Source organism: Henckelia pumila, chromosome 1 (genome assembly GCF_033568475.1).
Source record: "Henckelia pumila isolate YLH828 chromosome 1, ASM3356847v2, whole genome shotgun sequence".
Lineage (NCBI taxonomy): Eukaryota > Viridiplantae > Streptophyta > Magnoliopsida > Lamiales > Gesneriaceae > Henckelia > Henckelia pumila.
Window position 1 is genome coordinate 87,415,592 of NC_133120.1, and position 18,201 is coordinate 87,433,792.

At 33.5% G+C, this 18,201-nt stretch overlaps 1 protein-coding gene across 2 annotated transcripts; it reads right to left on the reverse strand.

Annotated features, from left to right (window-relative positions):
• Positions 1 to 4,413: 4,413 nt before the first annotated feature.
• LOC140873676 (probable E3 ubiquitin-protein ligase ARI8) lies at positions 4,414 to 17,092 on the reverse strand. 2 transcript variants are annotated; one of them, XM_073276981.1, is made up of 15 exons: positions 16,629 to 17,092; positions 15,361 to 15,485; positions 14,987 to 15,092; positions 14,804 to 14,894; positions 13,067 to 13,239; positions 10,105 to 10,209; positions 9,933 to 10,021; positions 8,951 to 9,058; positions 8,663 to 8,753; positions 8,449 to 8,538; positions 7,130 to 7,177; positions 6,246 to 6,317; positions 5,645 to 5,744; positions 5,411 to 5,537; positions 4,414 to 4,970 (listed from the first exon to the last, which is right to left on the reverse strand). In XM_073276981.1, exons 1-15 carry the CDS (start codon positions 16,845 to 16,847, stop codon positions 4,700 to 4,702), a joined length of 1,815 nt encoding a protein of 604 aa, XP_073133082.1. In that variant the 5' UTR covers positions 16,848 to 17,092; the 3' UTR covers positions 4,414 to 4,699. The 2 variants fall into 2 exon arrangements, with proteins under 2 accessions (XP_073133082.1, XP_073133015.1); XM_073276914.1 differs by having other exon boundaries at positions 15,361 to 15,482; positions 16,629 to 16,989.
• Positions 17,093 to 18,201: the final 1,109 nt, after the last annotated feature.

The window sequence follows — 18,201 nt, forward strand, 5'->3', positions numbered from 1 at the left end:
CCTCTGTTCCGAATGATTCCCATATTGAAGATATCATCATGGACTCTCCAGAACGAGCAAAGACCTCTGCTATTGATCCGCACACAGCACTGGTACCATTTGTTCCAATGGAAGAACAAAGTTGTCTCTTATCTGACGAGTCTCTGATGATAGATCCTTCTGAGCAATTGGTAATGGATTTGCCTTCTATCTTTGAGATAGTTAGAACTGATCTTATTCATAGTATATTCAGGTCTATTACCATTATGTTCAAAGACAAGTTGGATCTTTCATCTACATCTATCTCAGAGATTTGCATCACAGATCCATAGATAACATCCGAGCTTATGAAGGACATTACCCTTACACCTCCTATTGCTTCTGCTTCACTACTTCAAATTAGTGCTTCTACTTCTACTGACGCCACTGAAGCTCATCTCTCTCATCCGGTTGACATCAGACCAGATCAACACTTGGCTAATTCACTCACTCAACTCTCTACTATAGTCGGTGAACTGCAAGCTAATCAGCTGCAAACTTCTACTGAGCTGCATGATTTCAAATCACATGTGCGGACAATGGTAAACAACATTAGTGAATCTGTTCTGCATGTTCGAAAGAAACACACTGCAGAATATATAAATATTCTTCGGAAGCTTGAAGGTATCGAAGCCTCCACTGAAGCTCACACCAAACAGATTCATGACACTTTTGGTACTCAGCTCACAGTTATTCTAGATCTTTTATCTGAGGGTGGTGCTGCCAAAAAGGGGGAAAAGGCTAAAGGCAAGGGAAAGAAATAAAATTTTCAGATCAGAAGAAAAGCAGAGACAAGTAGATCTGAAGAATTAATTTTCGACATTTATTTTGTCTAAAATTATTATTTGATCTATGACAGAAAATTTTTGAAAAGATTTTCGATCTATCGTCTTCATCATATTTTTTATCCAAATATTAACTTGGTTTTGACATCACCAAAAAGGGGAAATTGTTGGAGATCAAACTCTAGAATTTCAGTGATTACAAAGTCAAAACAAAACCAAGTAAATAAATTAATCGGACTCATCAAATATTAAAGACTAAAGATTTCTACGAAAGTTGTCAGATCAAAGTATCATGATCAAACCAAGATACAGATCAAGCTCCACAGATCTTATTACACCGGATCGATTGACACAAGATCAAATGGTCAACAACCAGATCGAAGCTTCATCAGGAATTTATCCGTTGCTGTAATTGAAAAAAACGACAAAATCATTTAATGAGAATTTGAACGTTGATCGGCCTTCGCTTTAAGTCAAGATTTGTGAGCTATTTATGAGATATGCTGGCAGCCCAATATCAGAAACTGTTGGCGGCTCACTGTCTACTTTTGGAAACTATAAATACTCAAGCATTTCGAAGATTCAAGACACGAGACCAAGAGTGAAAATTACAAAGCAATCAAATTCAAAGTCGAAAAAGCCTTCACTCAATATACCAACTCAGATACTTATTTCATCAGATCAAAGTCTCGATATTCTGAGTTAGAACACAACACAGATCGATCAAGCTCAAAGATACACTTCAAATCGATCCAGATCAAAGCTACAGCTTCCCAGTTCAAACCATCGAAGCATACTCTGTTGCTTCATCTTGTAAACTCTAAGTAAAAAAATTGTTCTACTTTGAGTTAGAGTATTGCTAGGAGTTCCTATCAAAGGATTGATTGGATTGGATTTGTACAAAGGAATTGTATAAGTCAAAGTCTTCTAGTGGAATCTTTCTGGAAACAGAAAAAAAAGTGACGTAAGAGAATTCATCTTCGAACATCCAGAAACAACACTATCTCTTTACTGCAATTATTTCATTTCATTTGCATTAGTACTATTAGGCATTCAATCTGTGAGGAAGATTATTTCCGCCTCACTTGTTCAGATCTTTCGAACAGATCAAAGTTTTAAGCAAACGAAACTTCTGTCTGATTCTTACAAATCAGATCGAAGTACTCGCAAAATTTTATAAGTTTTATTTTTAAATATTTTTTTCATTTTATTTATTAAGAGTTAATTAGTTATAATAATAACTAATTAGTGAAATAGTAAGTTGAGAAAAATGTTGGTAAGTAGTTAGTGGGCAAAGTAATAATACGTTTTTTAGAAGAAGTGATAATACTTAATTAATAACATAGAAGTGTGGATAAAGAGAAGGGTTAATTTTGTCAATACACAGTTGGAAAACAATCGTTTCTATCCACATTTTTATAGGTATATAGAATTAAAAGTATACATGACTACAAACTAAAATATAAATATAAATCAACTTTACTTTTCTATCTTTAACAATTTTCTTGGACTTAAATAATGAATTAAATTAATTTGAAGAAAATGTGGGTAATTTAGTTGGTTAATAATTAATAATTAATCATCCATTCGATAACCGAAATTTTTAACCTCTATTGATTTTTAATGCACTAATGACAATTAATTTTTAAGTTTGATTTTTAAATAATTTTTTTATTTTATTTATTAATAGTTAATTAGTTATAATAATAACTAATTAGTGAAATGGTAAATTGAGAAAAATGTGGATAAGTAAATTAGTGGGCAAAGTAATAATACTATTTTTAGAAGAAGTGATAATACTTAATTAATAACATAGAAGTGTGGATAAAGAGAAGAGTTAATTTTGTCAATACACAATTGGAAAACAATCTTCTTTATCCATATTTTTATAGGTATATATAGATTTTTCATTTTGTTTATTAGGAGTTAATTAGTTATGATAATAACTAATTAGTGAAATGTTAAGTTGAGGAAAATGTGGGTAAGTAGTTAGTGGGCAAAGTAATAATACTTTTTTTAGAAGAAGTGATAATACTTAATTAATAACATAGAAGTTTGGATAAAGAAAAGGGCTAATTTTGTCAATACACAATTGGAAAACAATCTTATCTATCCACATTTTTATAGATATATAGAATTAAAAGTATACATGACAAACTAAAATATAAATATAAATCAACTTTACTTTTCTATCTTTAACAATTTTCTTGGACTTAAATAATGAATTAAATTAATTTGAGGAAAATATGGGTAATTTAGTTGGTTAATAATTAATTATCCATTCGATAACCGGAATTTTTAACCTCTATTGATTTTTAATGCTCTAATGACAATTAATTTTTAAGTTTTATTTTTAAATAATTTTTTTATTTTATTTATTAAGAGTTAATTAGTTATAATAATAATTAATTAGTGAAATGGTAAGTTGAAGAAAATGTGGATAACTATTTAGTGGGCAAGGTAATAATACTTTTTTTTAGAAGAAGTTATAATACTTAATTAATAACATAGAAGTGTGGATAAAGAAAAGGGTTAATTTTGTCAATACACAATTGAAAAACAATCTTTTATATCCACATTTTTATAGGTATATATAGATTTTTCATTTTGTTTATTAGGAGTTAATTAGTTATAATAATAACTAATTAGTGAAATGATAAGTTGATGAAAATGTGGGTAAGTAGTTAGTGGGTGTTTGGCTAAACTTATTAAAAAGAGCTTATAAGCTTCTAGAGCTTAAAAGCTGTTTTACGAGCTTATAAGCTGTTAAAATTTATTTTAAAAATAAGTTGTTAAAGTGTTTGGATAAAATTATTTTAAATAATTTAAAGATGTTGATGTGTTTGGTATTATAAGATCTTTTTATAATCGAAATTATCAAAAAAGATATAATTATATGAAAATAATGTTTCGAGTTATACATATATGAAAATAGTTTTAGAATAAGCATATATTAAAAAAATAAAATTGTTATAATATTTTATTTTAGAAAAAAATATGTGATTTGGAATTTTTTTAAAAAATAATATTTAATATTTAATGGATGGAGGATATGATGAAAATTTATTAAAATTTTTAAGGATATTTTAGAAAGATAGAATGTTAAAATAAGATCTTTAAAAAATATATATACATCCGCCCTTACTTCTTTTAAAAATGCTTATAAGCTGTTAAAAACTTATTTTGACAGCTTATAAGATGTTTCTAAAAAAAATTACCAAACAGATCCGAAGAGCTTTTAAGCTCTTAAAAACAGCTTAGTGGACAAAGTAATAATACTTTTTTTTAGAAGAAGTGATAATACTTTTTTTTTTTTTTGAAAAAAAAAAAAGTGATAAGTGTGAATAAAGAGAAGGGTTAATTTTATCAATAGACAATAGGAAAACAATCTCCTCTATCCACACTTTTATAGGTATATATATATATATATATATATATATATATAATATAGATTAAACTAACCAATTATTGTATTGTAAACATCTCTCGATCTGACTAGGGAATTACTTCTTGCAGCCATAGCATTGCATATATACATAAGCTCAATCAAAAATCATTACAACAAAATATCAAATTAAAGTTTCATCATTGCAAGCTTAAGAAAAGCAAGAAACTCAAGTCAGCATGCAGCCCTGAATTTCGAATGTTCTTTTGTATCAATTCATAATTAAAGTACAATTTGGCGAATGGTGACTCGTTGACTCCACGAATTAACTTATTTACAGATATTTTGGACCAGAAAATGCTCGATACACAAACCCCTCCGCCCCCTTGAAAACCAGAAACAATTAGATAAGTTGGTCCGGTGCTCTCCCATCTTTCAGTGCCTGTAGCACCTCCACATCATAGCAAACTGGGCACAAAGATCCGCCGTTTCACACTGTCCGAGGTTTGTTTCAACGGCTATGATGACACATATGGCATGTCGTAGCAGATCGTGCGTTCAAGATCGTACACTGATCACATGCCCAATTACCTGAATCATCGGTGTTCCTCGTCGATGTGCTTGTTTTGGAGGATCCCTTGCCCCTTCCCCCTTTGGCCTTGCTGCTGCTGCTTCCTGCTACATTTTTTGAGCTTGTCTTGTTACCTAGTGTCTGTGAATCGACATCTGAAAGACCATTCTCTAATGCTCTAACCAAGTTTTCAAAGTAATTTCGCGTCACGCTGTAACAAAACAATGAGAGAATATATTTTACTTCCGATGAAAAAAAATACAGGTTCAGGTTTTAACAAATGGATGTAGTGCATACTAAGATACAATCATGCAATCCAGATGATTCATCACCAACAGTAAATATTTGATCTTCTTCGCCCATACAGAAAAGAAACAAAATCAGGGAAAAGCATGCTGGACCCAATATGCATTTTCTAAACTTCTAACATCTTATGGTCATTGAAATACCAGCAACAAGACAAACCATCCCTCTTTCGAAATATAGGACACAGCACTCAAACTTCAACCAAACCACACAATTTTTTATCCTTTTCAACAAAGAGAGGGATAGAAGTTTTAAAAAAGACAAATAAAAAACTACATTTTGAACTAGTAAAACTAGTAACCAAATATATGTTAATACTTGATAATTTATCCAACCAGAAACTACCTTGTCAGGCCGGCAAGTTTTGTACGAAAATCATCAAAATCTTTTGATGCCTTATCTGAATTGATGTAATTCATCAGCTCTTTCTCAGCACATTGATGAAGCCTCTCCAGACCAGCTTCTGCGTCACCTAAAATTCAAAATTTCCAATGGTTTAATGACTTTAATCGATACAGATATAAAAATAAACCTGAAAAATTACTTCAGCAATTTCTAAGCCTAGAAGAGAACTTATACCTTGCAAATATTCAAAAAACTGTCTTTTATTATGCTCCTTTTCAGGTAAGTAATAGCCGTATGCATAGGTCCATTTTAGAACCCTCCGACATTCACTAATCTGCAATAGTCTCGTTATTCAACGACAAAAAATATATATATATATATATATATATATATAAATAAAACATCAATCAACAGTCAACACAACTGGTTGAATAGTACTCAGTAGACATCCTAGCATTAAGAAAAACGAATTAAATATGTATGTACTTCATCATTGAAATCAGAGGCAAGTCCAGCTAGATCAAATAGCGATAAACGATCAGGAATATTTCTATCAATCCAGATTATGTAGCAAACAGAACAAACGCAAGGCAGTTTCAAATAACTAAACGAATAGTAGAATAACTTTTCCATCATGCTGCAGGCAGAGAGACCATAAATTTAAGGCAATATGCAAACCAATTCTTGATATGGAAATAAAAGGCATCCTTCAATAAGCTTATGCACGGCTATCAAAGTCTATTCACAAAAATATGTCATGCCAAATTCATTTATTCATCAGTACAATTGGATATTGTAGAAACTAAAAACTTACAGAATCAGTCACAGTATTTACCTGTTGCCAAGCTTCTATGATGAATTTCAATTGTGATTCAGGTTGTGATTGTACTTCGCTAAGCTTCTCAAGCTGGGGAGAAAAAAATGATTTTCCAAATATGAAATCACATACAAAAATTTTGGCAGTCATGTGGAACGTATAATATTTACTCCATTTGTCCAAATCCTATAGACTTTTCAAGTTTAAAAATTCAAATAACCACACTTCAAACTGTAATTGGTAATTGATTGTTCAAGATAGCAGTGTGTGGTTTCCCTTCTTGACCCAAGCCATGATCGTCCACAATTTTGCGAATGGATTAAAGCTTCAGAAGCACAATAGTGTGGATTGAGTTAAAGTTATCCCAACACAAGGGTTAAAAACCCACTCTTTTATTGCAAACTACAACCTCAGCATGCATTCTCGAATCTCCTCAAAGTACAACACTGAGGAGAAAAGGTTGGACGGAATTTTGTGCACTCTTAGCTTGTACGTCGTAAAATAACCTTCAAGTTCATTTTCTCAAGACCATTTCATCCTAAATGAAATATTGCAGAGGTATAAAAATAAAATAAGCCTCATTTGAGTCATTTCAAACAAAGTGCTTCATGTTTTTGCACTCCAACAAAAAATGAATCAAACGGTGATTATAGGTATCTCCAGTCCAACCATATTTGTCCTAAAGGTCGAAAAGATAAGTGACCTTTTAGGTTGAAAACCTCGGCAAAAACAGAGTTCTACAAACTAGTGCTCTCGAATTCTAAAGTAGGTTCGCCATCAGGAAACAGTAATTGAAAAAGAAACTATAATTATGCACAGATCTATCAATAGATTCATCTTGTAAACATTCTGCAACACAACAATTACATTCACATTTGAAGACATAGGGACAGAATGCTTACATGTATAGATTGCATTTGCTGTAGATCTGATATAGCTTTTTGCCTCGACTGCATGGAATAGTCAAATGGTTGCAAGTTATGAACAAAAGAAGGAAAAATGACCCAACGCTAAAAATGTAAAGAGTGCAGTTAAATTCATAATCCAAATTGTATTTAAGCATAGGCTGTCATTAGTTAAGGAAAAAAAAAACAAAAAATAATGCATGCATGAACCAATTAAGTCAAGTGAACACCGAATGGAACAAAAACAAAGAAATACACTCCAAATGAAAGTTTTTGTTATCCAAAAGATCATCAAAAATTTTTTGATAAGATGCGGTTACATATTAATATTGAAAACTAATAATTATAAAAAGTGGGCAAGAAACCAAAAGATCATCAATTAAAACAGCCTTTCACAAGCATGTGGGTGTACATTTTTCTTTGGAAGCCTTAAGCATAAAGGTACTTTCATAAATTTTACATTCACAGTGAACATGCATCATGATTCTTGGGTCTAATTTCTATGGATGTTTGAGGTTTAATTAAAGTAACATGGACCAGTTGGTTCACACGTGAAGGTTTAAAGTGACTTCCCTTGAGGGAGAAATTTGATGTCCATGTATACTTTTGTATTCTAAAAAATCAAGAGAGTTTACTATTAGTGAGTAGTGCCTTTATAGATTTTGTTTCAACTGCTAAGGATGAAGCATTTCCAGTTCTCTCCACTTCCACTTGATTTCATTCTCCTATATGTTTCCCGGTCTGAAATGGTTATCCGCACTTTTATCTAATCACAATCTTATCTCATCTAATAATACATTTAATCGATTGAAGAGGCCATCGTTCTCAATGACAAAAGTAATAAATTTTATTTCCAACTTGAAAAGTGATTGTCACAATTTTTAAGCCTATAGAGGTTATCAAACATCAGTTAAGAGTGCGGTGACTGCAAAAGTGGCTCTTGGTAAAATCCAATGAGTTTAGAACAGAACCCTCAAATCGGTATTTTCATAGTCCTCATACTAAAGTCATCATAGGCCTAGAGCAAAGGAAAAAAGGACCAACGGAAAATTGGTGACGATGGTCAGGCAGCAAAGTGATGACATGAGATGAGGTGCCGTTATTCAATCATAGAAGAAGCATAGGACAACACTTGCTTTCTTTCCCTGAGGATTTACATTTAATTCATAAATTTAAGCAATCTACTAGAACTTAAGAGAATATGTACCTCTTTGTGGTTTAATTGTTGGATATATAATACATGATATACACTTCACGTGTTTATACAATATAATATAATCTGACATTAACTAAACAATCTGAAGACTAGAGCATACCGATTGATTGGAAGCCCACCGCTCATAATAATGGGTGTATCTTTCCAAAGAGTTCTTTGCCATCTCTCTTCTCCTCTCATCATCATCATACTGTGCATGCAATGCAAGAAATATCAGGTAAAATTTAAATTTATTTCAGAAACAATGAACAAGAACTTAGACAATCATATGCAACAGGCAACACTCAAAAAAGATGAATTCCCTTATTACATACCACCCCCTCTTGCTTTGCTGCTTCATAACGATTGCAAGCATAGAAACCTCCTGTTCTCTCACCATGGTCGGACCATGCACCAAGACACAACCTGCAAATCAGTAAGAACACCACATTCAGTTGAAGATAACCTAGGGGTACAGTTAAGAATTTAGTTCGCAATGAATTAGGCTATGTAGCAGGAATTTCAAATTCCAATAAAGGAATTCCACCAAAGAGTATGAATGACAAGAAAAGAATGTGACAATGAAGCTGTTTAATTTGAAAGTACTGAAGTATAAAACTCACCAGCAAAATTCAAACTTGCAGGGTGGTGTGCACGTCATGTGCATACAACCTTGGTTCTTTTCGATTGGACGCTTGCACTTGGGACAAGGTTTCGAGTTGGCCAATATCCTAAAAGCAACAAAATTGGTATAAGCTTAGTTCTGCATTAAGAAAAGAGACACATGTAACCCTGATAATAGATACATAGACAACGTTCTAATTAAAATAAACATCACGTCGTCAAACCATACATACCACAATTAAGGAACAGACCTTGACTCGCCTTACCTTATGCACTATTACAGTCATAGAACCTAAATTTTAGCTCATTTTAAGGAAGAACAAGACCTGACTTTATCTGTTCTTCGTGAAAATAGAAGAGGGGAGAATACAAAAATGAATAAAGATGCAACAAGACACCAAGCTTTTGCTCCTCATTTCAAAAAAATCCACACAACAGCAACTTCAAAATAGTATTGACTTATATGAACAGTAAGCACATAAATCCGTGGTGAAAGAATGGTTCTACTGCAAGGCTTTGCAGAATGAGAACAGCTCCAACATTAATGTTAAGTAAAATTGAATAAAATCATGTCAATCAATTCTTTTTTGCAAATATAAGCCTGACTTGGGAATTAAGATAAAGTTTTACATTTTCAGGTGCACCATTTGAAAAATAAATTCTCTCCATTCAAAGGTAATTGCTTCAACTATAGAAAAACATCAATACCGAAAATTGTAACATTTTTACATGAGAATTTGCAATTCAGAGTTTCAGATATCCTGTTCTGATGAAGTATACTATTATAGTTACCACATGTGACACATTGAATCTTCAATTAGACAAATAATTGGACAATGGGGGCCTCAGGATGAACATAATTCAGTCAAAGTATCAGTGACTCTAGGTGTACCCAAAAAAAAACACCAAGCACATAGGGTGTCATGCACAAAAATAACAAAATTATGGGAAAGAAATCATCCACCCAAACAAGGATTCTACCAATTCATGTTTTCTGACTCTGCACTGTTTTTCAGAATCCACTTTGCCACAGTTTCACAGTCCACTGGCCGATGAGCTTCCTCTGTACACTGCTCGAAGCAATTCGTTATGCTTTATACAAGAAATCTTTATCAGGTAACAAGACAATTAAATATCATACAGCTCAACTTACATTCCAACAGAAGCCATATGAACAACTGCAAGCGACATCATAGTTTCCACTACCGACAACATATTCCACAGCAGAATCACAACCAGGAGCAGGACACCACTTGATCTGTGAAAGAATAATAGAAATAACAATTGATTAACATGTCCTAAAATTCAGAAAATAAAAGGGGAACGAGGCAAGCAAGCCAAAGCACAAGTAATCCGCTAGATGAGACCATCATAATACGCCCTCTGAGGCTTGAAGCAGTTGGAAAATATTACACCATTCAGATGCTAAATCACCACCAACCCCAGCTTTTTCCCAAAAGTTTATCTCAAGGAGCACAGACATCTTAAAAGGCACTGGAAGGATTTCAAATAAATAGTAAACTAAAGGAATTATCTCAATCAAATCATCTGCTAGATGAGACCATTATAAAATGCCCTCCAAGGCTTGAAGCAGTTGGAAAAATATCGCATCACACAGATGCTAAATCATCACCACCTCCAGCTTTTTTCCAAAAGCTGATCTCAAGGAGCACAAAGACCTTGAAAGGCTCTTAAAGGATTTCAAATAAATAGTAGACTAAAGGAATTATTCCATCTAATCATCCAGACACCTCAAGGGAGCTGGCTAACTACTCTCTAACAGAAAAACCAACTTTGCCTCTCGTTTGCATTATTGATTATAGCAACTGTAGCAAATGTAAAAGTGATGTCAGCAGTAGCAGCAGCATTTGTAGTGAAGGGGAATGAAAAGAACAAGAGTGATCTACTTAAGAAGATCCTTCCTGTGAGATTCAAAATTACTTGTTAGCCAGACGATCCTCCCTCCCAAGTTCTCAAACTGGATTATAATGTGAAAGTGTAAGGTCCAAAAAGTCCACTAGCTTAATCACGATTAATTGATTTGATTATATGATTTAATGCATGTTATTTAGAATATTTAATTGTTATGTGGAATTATGTGAATTATTCGATGCCTGGAATTATGTGACTGCTATGTTATTTTTTTTTTGTAAAGTTTTCAGATTGGTATTAATTTTGGGTCGTAGGTACGAGTCTAGCCTTGAATCGAGTTAAGAAAAATATGTTAAATTAAGTTTAAAGGGATACAGTGTATTTTATTGAGTGGGGCAGTAAAATTTTAAAGGATTTTTAAATATGTAACTAATGGGCCGTGTTGGAGCCCATTAGTCACAAAAGAAAAGCGTTCAGAAATTTTATTCTGAACTCTCATTTGAACGCTCACTTTTCTTCCTCAAAATCCCTCTCAAACGCTAGGCTAGGGTTCTTCAGAGGCTCGAGGCTAGATCGTCCTACCGCTCAGGTTATTTCCAATCGAATCAATCCAGGCAAGTTTTTACTGTTTTTAAACCCATTCAAGAATATAGTTATTTTCAAGGTAAAACCCTAGGTGTTTGATTGATGATCCATGAATGTTTTATTGAAAAATTCTATGAGTATGTTGCTTGATTGTGATACGTGCAGCATTCCTGAGGTGTTCGGTTCATGTTTATCGAGTTTTGAAATATTTGAAGGCAATAAATCAGATTTTTGGGTAAAAGTAGTTTTGAAGGTTTTGATTCAAAATCTTTGAAATGTTTGATGCATTGGTATAATTTATTTTAAGTTCATGATGTTGTAGAATGATATTTTGATGGAAAAATTGTCCCAAAGCATTGTGGGTTTTGAGAAAATGCAGAAAAGATCAGTTTTCGGAAAAGGGAGAAGCGACGGGGCGCCCGCGCTGTTACGCAGCGCGCCCGCGCCTACTTTGCGAGCGGACGGCGCGCCCGCGCTGTTACGCAGCGCACGACCGCGCCTCAGGCTCGATTTTCCCACCCCATTTTATAAGTTTTTGAGTCCTAAAAATCATGATTTTGATACTTTAATGTTTTTAATTATTTTTAAGAATGTTCATGAAGAATTTTAAAGTTTTCAAGGTCCGAAACGGATGGAATGTCTCGCGTGGATCAGTCAAGTTATGTATTGCATGATTATGTGATTTTTTCATGAAAGTTAATTTCTCATGAAATGTTTTTACGGATTTTAAGCATGTAGCATCACGAGAAACTTTATGAGCATGTACTAGATTTATGAAATGACATGATAAGATGAATGATATGATGCATGGAAAATATTTTGATGATTTATGCGTCTTGTGGTGATTATATGGGGTATGCACTTCGGGATGAGCTCCGGAGCGGCTATCCAAACATGGCTCACGGGATGGTTATACGGGGTATGCACTTCGGGTTGAGCTCCGAAGCGGCTATCCAAAGAATGAAAGTTTACAGGCTTAATGCCATATGATCAACAGGAAACTATGAATGGCTCGTTATGACGATTACCACACTACTCATACTTCATCTCCTTATGATATGGCTATATTAAAGTTATGTTTATTGCATGGGAGTTTAAGTTAATGTTTCCTTTTAAAGTTAGAAATCCTTTTTCTGCATGCTCTTGTTGAGTCTTTCGACTCACTATACTTGAATGGTGCAGGTAATGATGATGTGGATGCTTTTATTGATGATTATGTGGGCGTACATGAAGAGGCAGGGGTCGGTCCAACGGGCAATGCATGAGTGTGAATGTTTTAGATTGGAGGATGTTTTAAATATTGTTATTGGTTGAGAGGCAAACAAGTTTTAAATTTTTAAGTTGATGGCCATGCTTGGCAAATAATTTTAGATGTTTTTTTTTTTATTAGTGCACATTTTATACACTCTTTTAATAAAGAATATGATGCTTCCGCAAAGTTTTTATTTTTACCAAATCTTTATGTAAGTATGTTTGAGTAACGTTTCGGTTGAGAAATTGGGACGTTACAGAAAGCTTGACAAATCATATGAACGGGAGAGTGGTACATTGTTCCATCGCTTTCGTTAAAATACCAAGAAAGATAAAATTCCCTCTAAAATTATGAGTTAGAAATTCGTTTCTACAAAGAACAGCACGTGCTCAAAAAAAAGCCCTACCGTGCGGCTGTCCTCAACATAGGATCTAAGAAGATAACGGTGATACTTCTCCTTATCTGCATCAGTTGCCAGCTTATCAATCATATCTTGCCCAACAGCAGCAACGCAAGATAGATCAGGACACCTCAGCATCAAGCAGCCAGGGCCATCATGGATGGATGTGCTAATGTAAGCTAAAGAGTACACAGGGAAACAAATTCACCATTAGTTGAAGATAAGCTCCTAGCATGTTAAAATCACAGTTTCAGAATTAAGGATGTATAATAAACCTTGCATGGCAGTTCAAGCTTTAAGAAAAGCAAAATAAATTTGGGACCACTTATTCTATCATTATAGAGGAAATTTAGTCCCTTTGTCGATAATGCTCCTCAAAATTACGATGCTGATTGAGCATTTTACAATAATGAGAGATTGTTTGAGACAAGTAATAGTTTTTTTTACCATATTAAGAAATCATCAGCCTCAAGAATAACAAGGTTGAGGAGGAATTTCAGATTTACATCCAACACAAGGTAACCATCAGTCTCTCTTAGCCATTCAACCCCTCAATTTATATCAAATCAATTCTAAGATGCAAGAATTGCAAAATCAACAAATAAACAGGACCCAAAAAAACCCATAACAGCAGAATCCACAAGACCAGATCTTGCAGACCTAAACATCATAAAATTACTGTACTGGATACAAACACACGAGCACACCTAGTCATGCCCCTCATAGTATTGAACCTTTTTGTTGAACCTCCATGTCGATTCCAATTGGCTGCACACGCTCAGAACTATTCAATTACAGTGTGCAGGTTTAGATCCTAAACACTTGCAATTTATTAATGATACATTGAACCAAATGGATTTTTACCAAATAACAAGTTTTAAACTTTGATTTTTAGGACTCTATCTTATAGAACGCAAAAATTGTACTCACGCCAACACACCCCAACCGGCAAAAAAAAAAAACTATAAATAAATAAGTAATAAGTAAATAAATAAATAAATAAATAAATAAATAAAAGGAGTCTAAATCATGTCATCTAGTGGCGATCATGAACATGACAGCAGCAACACACATATTAAATGCTAAAAACAAAACAATGCCTGAGCCTTGATCAACAGCATCATTCCCTAAGAAAAGGTGACAATAATCTCAGCTACAGATGGCTTGGGACACTTGAAATTTTTATTAATACTCAGACCTCAGTCCTTGAGTTATGTAACTTATGTTGGACTGTTATTACAAGTTTAGAAGCCAGTCAGTGTACTATTTAATTTAGGGTAAATAATGACATCTTCAAACAGGACGTTTTCCAAAAGAGCCACAAGTTACAGCTTTAAGTCCCACCCTCCCTGTTACCTTATTTTTTCCCTCTTTGTTGACGCAGAAGTACATAGGTTAGCTGGCATGTGCTTCTCTCTCTCTTTTCACAGCATTTTCATTATACCCACCTTTGAGCTATTGCTCCACACGGACAAATCATACAAGTACAAGAGAACAACAGTATATTCAACGTAATCCAACTGAAAGCAATTCAGTAGGAAGCTACATGAAAACCATAGCAGAGAGGAATAAACAAATTCTTCTTTTCACATGGTATTAAGTACCACTGCCACATCAAATTAAAGTTACAATCGGTAAAGGTCTCTACAATAACAACAAAGCAAAAGCAATTTAAGCTAATCACTTATCAAAACCACAGTAGTTTCGATAACAAGTCAGTCCAACCGTGCATAGCCAACAAACCTTTCCAGCATGTGTCACAGAAAAGATGACCGCAAGCGACGGAGCGTAAATTGTCACGAGAGAAATTCTCAAAACAGATCCCACATGTCACCTACCAGAAAACATAAACAAACATGAATGATCAATGAGAGTGAAGACTGCCCATGATGATAGGAAGTATAATAGTGCAAAATAGTAACTTACTTCCTTAGCATTGGAAAGATTCACCACTGGCATCTCCAATATGCCAACAGCATTACGAACTCTATCTTCATCCGTAAACCATTCTTCATGAACATTATTCACAGTCCTCCATAATCAATTTCATGAAAAAAAATAGCTAATACGTCAACAAAGACGTCATAATTGATAACACAAAAAATTATTAAAAACAAAAGGTGCCAAGAATCCGGTGCTGTAGCATCGAGGGCTTAAAAAAACTTTCCACAACCCAAAAACTCATAATTTTAATAACTTCATGCTCTAACAAAATTACCCAACTCGAACTAAGAAAACTCAACTTTTTACAAAAAGGATCACAGATTTCTAAATTTGAGACAATGGAACAAGAAAACTACCAGTTATATCGACGCAAAAGAATACAAGCTGCTTCTCTTGAAATTGAAAGGACGGTAGAAATTTTGGTAATGTCTTCCTCTTGACGCTGATGTATATCTTCCTCGTTTAAGATGGTATAGTTCTTCTGGAACATAAACAATGATATACGTTCAGGAATATTTTGATGAGGAATACAAATAACTATTTGTGCTCATAGCCATGTTAGTTCAAAGCTCATATGGTAGACAGGTAGAGCATGTAAAGAAGGCACTCCTGTAATAAAATGCCCTAGCTAATGTTCCCCTTCAGTAGCTTGGGTGCTTGTTCCACACAATGAAGATTATACCACACACATGTCAATAGGATACAAAGCGTTCCACTGACACCAACTAAGAGAGTACAAAGATGTCTTTCTTTCAGACAGTTAAACTGGCCGAGCTTGGTTTAACTCAACAGAGATATAGTAATGTAGGTGTTAAAGCGAGGAACGAAATTGGATTCAACAAAAAAAACCAACTATCTAGAGGTTTTTACAGAAATTGGAGCAATAATTGTTAATTTGTTACAGAAATCTCCGAAATTGGAGCTGGAAAAAAATCCATGGAAGCCAAGCCTAGAACCAGGGTCTGATACCGTGTTAAAGCAAGGAATGAATACTCTTTTTGTATATTATTGGTACCAAAAAGTCCATACAGAGATAGTTGGCTTTTATACGATTGGTCTAATCTCAACCAACTAACTCACAGAAACGTGATACAAAGTCGCAAAGTAAGAAACACGATTTATGCCTCGTATTCAATATCACCAATAGTAGGTGGCAGTTGTTCTTGGTCCGGCACTTGATCAAGAATGTTCTGGCTTTAATAAATACAAATATGGCTAATACAACCAAGTTGTTTTTGACCTCATCAACTACACAAATTAAGCCCGACATTTATTGTGATCAAATCTAAAACCCTAACTCAAGCACTTAAGCTAAAACTTTGAAACAACCAAACACAATTAATATAACTTTAACCTGACTAAACGCAAAATAAACAAGAATTTTCACCTCGACGATCCTGAATAACCATAATAATTAATTATCCAGCCTTATTCCCATGGATTACCAACCTTAGAATCGCAGACTCGAACAAGATTTTTAAAAAGCGGCAGGAGACCCAGAAAATCTTTGAAATCAAGTGCTTTCTCTTGCAACTTGATCTCCTAGAACTCAATCTTTTGGCAACATAAACAAAACAAAATAAATTAAATTAAATAAAAAGAGCAGGATGTCACTCTAGCGTACCTGAGAATGCCTGGTGATAGCATCATCGCGGTCATCAGAGTCATTGGTAATAAAGTCGTAATCATCAATCTCTTCCTCTTCATCAGCACAGTCATAACTGTAGTCGTAATCTTCTTCAGCCTCCATGTCGTCATCCTCTTCGCCGCCGCTGTAATAATCGTCTTCTTCCTCCACCGACGCTACATCGTTGGCATCGTGCATATCATCCTCCGATTCCATCGCAATTACCGATTGATGAGATAACCAAATGCAAAAAAAAAAACAAAAAACAAAAAAAAAACACCGAGAGAGAAACCCTAGGAAGTACAAACAGAAAAAGGAAGCAAAAGAAAAACTTGTAGAGTTATAATGGTAAGTAATTGATTTGATTTGACTGCAGAGAAGAGGCGAGGAGAGGAGCGGAGACGAAAATAAATAGGATATGGGAAAGTGCTTCAACTCTTTTTTTCCTTTTTCTATTGATTTTTTTCCCTTTTTTTTTAACCTTCTCCTTTTACCTATCTATATGTATGCGCTCACCAGTCACCGGTTTCGGTTTCCTATCTTTTATCATAATAAAAATAAAATAATAATTCATAAATCTCTTGCGATTTTATTAGGGCAGAAATCGTTCTTAAGATTTTTTTTTTTTTTTTTGAGAAATTCTTAAGAGTTATAGTCTCACTATAATTCAAAACACAAATATCGGATAATTAGAATAGTAATATATTGATTGACCAATTTCGTATTATTAATATTTATAGATCATGTAATATTAGCATCACAACGCTTTGTGATTTCACACGTGACAACATATATATTTATAAAATAAAAAATATTGATATTCTTTTATAACTACTTTTCTTTTATCGCATGAGTTATTGGAATTCTAAAATTCTAAATAAAGATTAATTTTTTAAAAAACTTTTAACGATTTTAAAATTAGATTAAATATGATAGTTGTAGTCAGACTACAAATTTATGAAAATATATCTTTGTGTCACTTTTATTTTTATTAAATTAAATAAAATGAAAATATAAAACTTTTTTGCTTTGAAAGAGATATTTTTGGTATCTTAAAAATTACATCATGACATAAAAATCATGTAACCTCAACCTTTTTATCACATGGTAAAAATAGAATCGCATGTTAAACAAAACAAAATAAAATCATAACGATAGTATAGATATTTAACTACTATGCATATTAGAATGAGTAATATTCGTGGTCACCAAATACAAGCTTCCTATTAATATCATCATGATGGAAATTTCAGTCACTTTTGATATAATATCCTAAATATGGATCTAAAAATAGATATTTTTTCTCATATACAATGTGCATTGAAAAAATAAATAACTATATATATATATATATAATAAATATCCAAATTTAGATACCTTCTTTAAACATAGCCTTGTTAGAACATCTCATATCCCAACATCATGGTTCGCTTCACATACATGTTGCGGAATTCTTGCAGGAACATTGTGTATTTATAAGAAAAAAAGAGGGTTAATTTGTGGGAAATTAACCAAATATCATGAGGTCACAATCTTGTTTTTTTCTGCAGAAGAAAATCATGCACGTAAA

What these genes read in the sequence shown, in the direction of transcription:
- LOC140873676 (XM_073276981.1), bottom strand. Translation starts at nt 16,847, where the DNA reads ATGGAATCGGAGGATGATATGCACGATGCCAACGATGTAGCGTCGGTG. An exon ending in CTGTGACACATGCTGGAAAG is followed by an intron (nt 13,240 to 14,803) that starts GTTTGTTGGCTA and finishes TGTACTCTTTAG; the next exon opens with CTTACATTAGCACATCCATC. An exon ending in GGTGGGCTTCCAATCAATCG is followed by an intron (nt 7,178 to 8,448) that starts GTATGCTCTAGT and finishes TATTCCATGCAG; the next exon opens with TCGAGGCAAAAAGCTATATC.